This window comes from Spea bombifrons, chromosome 10, assembly GCF_027358695.1.
Source record: "Spea bombifrons isolate aSpeBom1 chromosome 10, aSpeBom1.2.pri, whole genome shotgun sequence".
Taxonomy (NCBI): Eukaryota; Metazoa; Chordata; class Amphibia; order Anura; family Pelobatidae; genus Spea; species Spea bombifrons.
In genome coordinates, this window is record NC_071096.1 from 11,208,509 (window position 1) to 11,217,996 (window position 9,488).

At 38.8% G+C, this 9,488-nt stretch overlaps 1 protein-coding gene across 4 annotated transcripts in view; it reads left to right on the forward strand.

Annotated features, from left to right (window-relative positions):
- Positions 1 to 9,488, forward strand: part of SYT7 (synaptotagmin 7) — a 134,247-nt gene that overhangs the window by 81,409 nt on the left and 43,350 nt on the right. For 2 of the 4 annotated variants that reach the window (XM_053449740.1, XM_053449737.1), the window contains one exon: positions 1,727 to 2,107. The exons of the other annotated variants lie outside the window; for them this stretch is intronic. In XM_053449740.1, coding sequence (XP_053305715.1) covers positions 1,727 to 2,107 — 381 coding nt within the window. The remainder of the gene's footprint in view (positions 1 to 1,726; positions 2,108 to 9,488) is intronic. 4 annotated transcript variants of the gene reach the window in all.

A 9,488-nucleotide genomic window follows, 5' to 3' on the forward strand; every position in this document is an offset into this window, starting at 1 on the left:
CGTCCCACTCACCACCTGCCAGCACAATACATGTGCCTCAAAATGCAAAGTGCACAGTGATAAAGACATCAGCGGTTAACCTCACCACTGCCTCCTCCGACTGCAGAGCAGCTCCGATACAGCACCGGTGTATGTGTAGGGCAATCAGACTCTTTACAACTTCCTCAGATTCCTCAAAATGGTAGCCATTCGGTTGCAAAAACTCATATCTATAGCCGACGGGGCCCTTTTCAGTGGCTCAATTATAAAATACAGCTGTTTTACAAATTATTAGCCGGTTTGTTTTACCATAATCCCAGTTCCAATTTCTGAGACTCTGGACTATTATTGATGACATTGGACAGTAATGTTTTTATAACTTTCTAGGCCTCCAAAGGTAACATGACTCAGCGGCCATTTTGTGTACTCTTGACATGTGATTTTTCTGAGTGGACAAAATGTATAATACGGCTGGAAGTTGAGGGTACCATGGAATATTTCTGAGGCACCCCATATCTCAGGTAAAGAAAAAAATATATATAAAAACCCATCCCAAACTCCTTCTGTAAACATAAGGTTGGTTCAGGCTTAATGTGAACATTAAAAAAATCAATGGTAGATTGGCCTTTATTAACATCTATTTTATTCTGAGATAATCCCATAAAAACAGAATTGTTGGTCTTTTTACATAATAGCGTGATGCTGCCAGCTGTTAGGTAAAAAGGTTGCATGAAAAATGTTGTGAGCCTCATAATAGTTTTATTCTTTGTAGTATGGATTGACACAGTAGGACGCGCAATTAACTCTATATCAACTTCAAGCTTACATTACATACGGTTTTTGCTGTGTATCGATGTTGTATAAAATTGTGGGTAGACTCTTAGAATAAATACAAATTGTATTCTTCTTCCATAAGACAATCACAGTATAGGAAGGGAAAGCTACCCAAAACACTTTTGAATTTTGTATGTGGTCCCTGTTTTAGGGACGTCTATGGATGGTTTTAGAAAATAAGTAGGTAGATATGTTATTGGACATGGTAAGGAAAGTCAAGTAAGGCTTCATGCTTTTGGATCATTGGTCGGTGAGCAGAAAAATAAGGACATACGTATCATATGCTGGAGAGGTGATAGGTTCTCTTATGCTAAGTGAAGGTTCTATGATGACTTAGATGACTTCAAGGGTTCGATATACCCTGTAAATTAAATTTGGGCACCAGGCTTGGACTCACTTTAGCCCTGTACTGCTAGATAAAGTGTACGTTAATAGGAGATTAGTCGGGCCTTATTTTCTTGAATGAACTAAATACCTCTTTATTCAGCAGGAGATGTCAGTTATTATGTGTAAAACTAGGGACGAAGAGGGACAGATTTAGAAACAGAATGGACTCCAAGGACCACTGTCCTATATGATCACAAAAATCAAGTGTAGAGTATCCGTATTTAATTGAAAGATGAAGTCCTGGAACCACCGGTGGTCTGCAAACCACAACTTGAGAACAATGCTCTGTAGTATTAGCGTGAGACATCTCTCCCTGAGTAAGCAGCATGATACAAGAGGCCTGTGAAATTTACAAGATATTGGTTGTTTTGTTTTTACACAGCAGTTGTCAGCAATGCTCTGCCAATTGTTTATTGCAAGAAAGCTACTTTATTCAAGGTTATCGTCTCTCTAACCTGTATTCTTCCTGCACTGCAATGTCTCGCCTTCATCTTCTCCTTTCTTTCCTCTTCTATAACTGCCTAAGTTTTGAGGACCCACCCCTGAAAGCTGCCACTACCCTCGACCATATCCCCATCTCTGCAGGAGATACAAAGTGTCAGCGTCCTCGCACGCTGCTCCGCCAGCAGAGCCTCCAGCAACCCCTAAGCCTACAGCAGAAGCACAATCACTGCCAACCGACTACCAGCCAAAGTCTGGGCCAGCTACAGCTGCAGAACCAGCCCCCTTCATCCAGCAGCAGCAACGCCAGCAACCCTCGCCAGCCACGCACGGGTCAAAATCGACCCCCAACCTCAGCCGGATCCAAGAATAGACAAGCAGGGATGAGGAACAGAACTAGCCCAGGCAGCTGGGACTATGTGGTTGGGCAGATTCGCAATCGGGGCATGGACATGAAATCTTTCCTGTAAGTCTCTACTTTGCTTCTGTTTTACTACTTGTTTTTTCCTTTTCTCCTCTATGCTGTGTGCCAATGTTTACCGCCAACATCATAATATAAACCCTTTATCAGGGTCCAAAAAGAATACGTACTGTATCAGTCAGCCACGCTATCAGGTTTTACCATCAGCTGTCAACACATCCGCTTTCCTAAATGTCATGTATTGTTGCATCACACACTTGATGCGCGTCACTCATTTTATCAGATTAATGACACAGCTTGTTGACATTCAGTATCGGAAAAGAAAACCATATGGGATAATTATATTGATTTCAAGAGCTAAAAATTCTAAAAGCTGAAAAGATTATGTAAGGTGTGTAAACAGCCCCAAAGCTCTTACTCTCCATGGAGATATTAATGAGCTTTTAAAAAAATCATTACTAGAAGTATATAATGAAAATATCCACAGTGATTAGTTAATGTTAGTGGTTAGAGGGACCGCCGTTTAAGATGTGAAATCCCACGTAGACCCGAGGCGTATCAGTAGTCAGGAAAACCAGTGGGTTACAGTAAAATAATGAATTTATGAATAATGAGCATGAATATGTTATATATTCAATCAATACTGCATATTATAAAGGTACAATTTTATCTAGAACAAGTGGTCTAGTATTTTAAAAAGTTAAGCAGATCTGCCCTATTATCTTTCACTATTTTTTTTTTTTTATCATAAAAAACATAAAGAAATATTTAGGAAGCTTTATCCATACCTTTGGGAACAATGATTTTTAATCCATCAGTACCCTTTTTTGTTCTATTGTTAGATTTAGTTGTAAACTTGTAGAACAGCACCTTCAGTTACGTTTATCTCCTGGGATTCAGAAAAACCAACGGTGATGCAATAATTTCCCTGCAGAAAATCAGGTTTCACTCCTGGGAATGGGCCCTGGGAATAGGCCTTTGTTACAAGTTTGGAAAATTGACGTGGTCACAATTATTTTTTGTACATATTGGGATTGTGTATTGTATTGATGTTTACCGTTGATTAGAGTTGGGTGTGTGACGACCAGTCATGCAGGTATTTTTATGGTGGTGAGCGCTTTGAGGCTGTCGCCAATATTGACAGAATAACCATCTGCCATACAGTTTTGTTGGCTTTTGAATCGGGCAAGCTAAAAGGGGGGGTGATAGGTTGCCATGGCTCAACAAAAACTTAGCCCATCTCCTGTGACTTGCCAACCCTGTTCATGGCCTTAAACTTTGTGGCCAAAGGCTAGATCCAGCAACTCGGTGGTTGCCTAAATTCAAAACAACATGTCTATATCTGAGACCTACGGTATTGAATTTAGATATAATGGTATTATGTATAATATTTCTATGCTAGATGTACCTCACTATGCTGTGGACCCTTTTATATATATATCATAATCTAGTGATTTCACTCTATACATGAAATACCTTTTCTTTATCTGTAATCAATAAGGTATTATACACTTCATACCATAGGTAGGAATTTTCAAGTGTCAGAAAAGTAGAAGGTACTCTGAATGGGAAGAGGGTAATCGGATAAGCCTTATTGTACACATGAGGATGCTGACTTTCTGAGACAAATTAATAGTTACTGGAGTTAATGCTAACTTGGTTGGCAAGTATAAGCATTATTATATTATACTTATGGCACATGATTGAAATATTTATAGGGAAGAAAAAAATTGTGCCCACTTGTGACTATTGCAACTGTGGGCTCCATAGGTGGCCTGGGGGCAGATACTATACGTCTCTCTTTATTAGGGCACAGGTTCCTCCCCTTAAATCCCTCTTTCCCAAAGTCACAAGTCACAAAATCACATAAAAAGTTCCTCTCTTTGGTTATTTGAAATGCTGGCCGGTATGAGACTCGCCACCATACCGAGGTTCTAGAGCTACAGTGTATCACTACAACTAATCCATGTGAACAGAACTACAAATTCACAACAAAAATGGTAGCTGAAATGTACTGTTTGGGTAAAAATTATGTCATTAAAATTAGCAGATTTGTTCTAGTACGAGTGAATTTTGTAGAAGTTGTTATAACTGATTCACTCCCTGAAATTTCTGTTTTTCCAAACATATGGGCATTTTCACAAGTTTCCTTGTGGGGGATGCGTATCAGCTGGGTTGGGGTTTCACTACTGGGGTCTTTCTTCTGGTATTGTATCTGCATTTCTATCATAATATCTGCCTTTTCTCTTAAACCAAAAGTGCATTAAATAATATTCATAGCACTGGCATATTCTCGCTTGCCAGAGAGCAATTCCATTATTCATTAAGGTAGTTATAGTCTTCTAGGTCCTATGAGCAAAGGACAAGGTTGTCTTCTTGTGAAAACAGACGACTTGAAGTTGAAGTTGTCGTTGATGCCAATTTACCATAGATAGGAGATTTTTTTTAAATTAACAACGTTAGAAAATATTCTAGGGGATTACGTTCTGTGTATTTTTATAAAGCAAGCTCAGGTTGTGTATTTTCGGATGCTTGAGAAGAAGGTTCTGAGTCATATTCATGGATGACGTATATTTTATTTTGGAGGCAGTATTAGGCAAGAAATAGGATTGTTACATACGCCAGACATAAGTTTTGTATATATATTCTAGGAAGTTGTACAACTACATCGCAGGTTTCTGCAAACTTGGTGGTAGAGCCGTTATTCTGCTTATACTGCCAGACAAGTCACTGTATCCAAGTGCGAAATATTTCAGTCTGAGACTAAGAATTATCAAAAGCAAAATTATTTGTTGAGATATAATATATATAAAAAAACATTGTTTAGATGCCCGAGGAGACAAAAAAGATCAAACAATTCTTAATCTAATGCCCCAGCTGTTTCAGAACACTATAGAATTCGGCTGTGAAGGTACTAAAATATTTAAAGAGTTAATCCCCCATTAATATTACAGATAAACATGCTCTACAAAAGAGGACAGATATTGTAATTACTACATTATCGAACGCATTCATATTTTAAAAGAAACGTGTGTGTTTTTAATTCCGGTTGTTTTTATGATGCTTTAAAACATGAGTTTGTGTTGAAGAACATGTCTACACTCGCGTACATATAAATCCATCAAAGAGACATATTGCCTTATACTTTAAGGGAGTATGTGCTAAATGCCCCTACCAGGCCAAGTTTAAATTTAGTGGGAATTTAGAGGTGTTACCCCCAAAATTAAATAAATCAGAATTTCCTAGAAAACAAAAAGTGCCTTCTTTTTTGCCCTATTTTTAATTGGGCTTATTTAGGGCACCTAGCTTTAGAGGGCTGAGCTTATACACAGAGTAGTTCTACTTTACAAAGTACAATAGCGGTGCATGGTTATCACAATGGCGAGCCAACTCCTGCTTCCAAAATAAGCCTCATTCAAATCGAGAAGACGTATTTAAGCTGCTTTGTTAATAGACCGGACCAGCCATCAGCTTTTAAGGTTATAAAAAAAAAGGAAACAAAACATGTGTTTTTGTACTTTAATCTCCTCAATTAACAGAAAATTCTACTTCAAACAGAACAATTAGTGTGTTGCCCAGAAAAGTAACAGGAACAGAGAGAAACGCTGCATCTCCGAGCGCATGTTTATTAATCCGTGTTAGTCTGGGTACATTAAAGAAGCTCTCAGCAGAGAGGCCTGGGCACATGGCCCACCAGAAGCCATCACCTCTCGCGACCAGGACGCATGGTGACTCACCAGGGGTGAGAGAAATAACAAGCAGAAATAAACGAGTGTGCCCCCTTTACAGAACTCATCTGAACGGTTATATTAATTCATACAAAACCAGAGTGTCAACAGATCTCGTTTACAACGTTGGCGTAGGGACCATGAGTCAAGCAAAAAAAGAATGAAGGGCCCAGAGGGTGACTAGCAATTCTGTAATTTCCTTCCCATGGTCCCCTGGACTGTTTTTGACCAATTAACATAATTCCTTTTATTCTTTCATGGTTGCCTTATGTCATACATTAATCTGATGGATAGACCAACCAAGAAAACCTAGTGCTCACCAAGACACTAAAAATGTGCAGTCGCACGATGCAACAAGTGCCTTCTACATGCCTAATTTATTTATGGAAAAAGAGTGACGCTTCTGTCGGTAGCATGACTTTCACCAAAACATTCTAGGGGTCTTCAAGATCTATTCATAACTATTTGTGTAGCTTGGCAGTCCATTTGGAACAGAAGCAAAATGCCTGATATAGACAATAGTGAATAGACATTAATATTAGACCAAACCTCCAAGATTTAATAATAAACGGCTGGAGGGATTTGTTCCTCAAAAGAACAATGTCCCTGTCAGAATACGTATACGGAACTCTGAGGAGCCAGAATGATTGTTTTTAACCAGTTTCTTGGCACACGTTTAACGGATTATCCCTTTTCTTATTAGTTCCAGTGTCCAAGGGCCTGCCTGCGAAACGGTTAGGACGTATATTACACATATATTAATGGCAAACTATATTAATGGACATGCACACATGCATAGTTCAGCCATTTATAATGGCAAAAAGGAAATGTATAAGAAATGAAATTTATTATTACTGCATTTATTATTAAAATTCAATCATCCAGCAGAATGAAAGGGCATTTGTTTATTTAACCGAACTAGATTTATCTTTTTATCAAATCTGTTAGGGTTGGGTTTGAATTTTATATATAGATATCCTTGAAGACCGCTTTGTACAGTGAAGCAGCATTAGTTTCACATAGGCGACAGTGCGCATCATTTCTCATAACTATTGAATTTTAAGAAAATAAATCTTTCAGATGGAATGAGTTTGCCGGATATATCTCTGCTTGGTTTTCCTGGATCCAAAATCATTTCAATTTTCTATTTGATAGCAGAATACAATAAACATGGAATACCAGTAAGCAGTATCCATGGTCTTATTCCATGAAATGTAGCACTTGGAAAAAGATTTTCACACTACTGATAAATACATATACTGAGAGAAAGACACCCAGCTGGTTGGGAGAACTGAAAATGGGCCGCATTGCTGCTGAAACTGTAAAAGATCAGGGCCACTGGAAGTGATATTTTAATGGTGGTAACACTAGGTAACGATTTTTGAGCTATGAGGACCGTTTCTGTGAGCTCTATGTGGAGCAACGATTCTGAAGGCTCCTTTTGGTGGCCAGTGTTATACTGGGTTAATTGGGGAAATCTATGTTGCATGTAGACTGATACTATATTAATGAGACTCTTGGATAAAGGCGTGCCCTTGCCAGATATAAACCCCTTCTATATATATATCCCTGTAACCCTGGATCTTAGAATTTGGTTCTGATTGTGTTGGTCCTCAAGTTGTAGGTTGTGGACAGAAGGTTGGGTCCCATTCTCTGACATGGTGAGAATAGTGTTACTCACTCTTCATTTTGTTGTGCCCACTCTCCATCCTAACCTATCATTGTGGGGAGTAGAATTGAACACTAAAGATTTGTGATCCAACATTGTTCCCAACTATGAATATAAAATAATTAGAAATAGAGTGAGCTAATTATCACTCAAAGCCAGGATGAGATCCCAGCAGCTTAATATCAGTTGACTGAACGTATATTAACATCTAATGTCTAATGGTAAGCCTTGGATTCTGAATACTCCAATAGTGTGACCGAGACCCGACCCAGTAGCAATAAGTCAGAAGTATCCCAAAGACGTCAGAGGGAGACACAAAATCTGCCTATAACAAATGAATACAAAATGCACATGTAAAAAATAAATGTGAAGTAGAAATTAAACAACTGGACAATCGGGGCTTACATTTATGTAAAGTGCTGGTTGCCTACATTTTGCTTTTGAGGGCTGACTCCTTTTAGACTTTTAAACTTTTTTTGTCTCTGGGACCTGCAGAATATTGCAGCGTGGTGCATTCTAGACCTTTCTGTTACTGGAAGGGTTTATGCATCATTAGAGATAAATATTCAACAGCAGGACGCAAGCACAAAACGAGCCAACAAAGACGTTTTCAGGTCCCAGCTCCTGTGGGCATGCATGAACAGGAGTAATCGGGATATGTGAACAGAGAGAGGACAACTAAAATGGTTTGAGACTATATCAAGATACATTTGAACCTATATATTTTCTCCCAGCTGGGAACATGTGTAAACTGCTTTTTAAACATCCATTCTCTAATATATCTGTTTTGTAGTACAGTAAAGTGGACAAATAAAATGATAAAAACACTTAATTGTCTGTCTAATTAACAATAGAATATTTACTAATACAGGTCTCCGCACAGAGAGCCAAACACGATCCTGATCCCTTAATCATAGCTTGGAAGACTAGTCAGTAAATTGCACTGTAACCAAGCTGCTAGTCGAGACATATCCTTCCTTGGGAACTTTCTAGGATGGGCTGCCCAGACCACCCGTTCCCACGGGGGTGACAGGACTAGCTGTGCATAAGGAGATATGGCTATTCCCAGGTAAAGGGGGTATGAAGTGGGCAGAGAGTGGGTGGGAATGGGTGGGCTCAAAAAAAATGATCTGCTGCCCTGAGATTGAAAATTCTGACCCAGAGACTCCAGATCAAACCCAGCAAGTTCTTCGGTATGGACAATATGGGATATGCAGTTGACAAAGTAAGCCTACATGGCTGACCACATGTGTCGTACTAAAGTATTATAAAGAAAAAACACTTTCTGTGTGCATTGTGTGATGTAACCCACAGCAGTTGGCGCACCAGAGGTACAAACAGGGTGTCCTAATTGGGGAGAATGTGTACTTTATGCTTTGTGTATGACCTCCATCTCATATCCTTCCATCCTATAATATGTTGTGTGCTGTCACCTACATAGACATTGTGTGTAATCTACATATATCTTACATATTTATTTTTATTATTATTGTTATTATGTATTTATATAGCGCCAGCAATTTATGCTGTGCTTCTTAGAGTACGTGTATTCAAGGAGTATAACAAAACTAGAATTTACAGACTTCCCATAAGCTTACAATCTATTTGGTAAATTTACTAAAGGGGCATGGCTTTTAAAAAAAAACAAACAAAAAAAAAAAATACATAGTTTTCATTGGTTGGCATCCAGACCAGTGGCACTCAAAGGGTTAATAGTGAATTATATCAATTTATGTCAACTTGACTGCTGACTGAAACATATTTCAGGTCAACGCAACACCTAAAGTGTTGGATGTTGACTGGTTGAGAAAGTGACATGTTTTCAAACTGATCAGGATTCTTCATGCGGACACGAGATGACCCACAATTGTTCAGATTCTTAACAACAAAGGAGACATACAAAGTCGGCTTCCAACAACGACCGACCAACTCTACTGAGAGACGCTGGCAAGAGTGCAAAGCACTTAATGGTAGACTTTAAATTTCCAAACTCTACAGGATTCTCCTCGACTGAGCATCCTAGACTTCC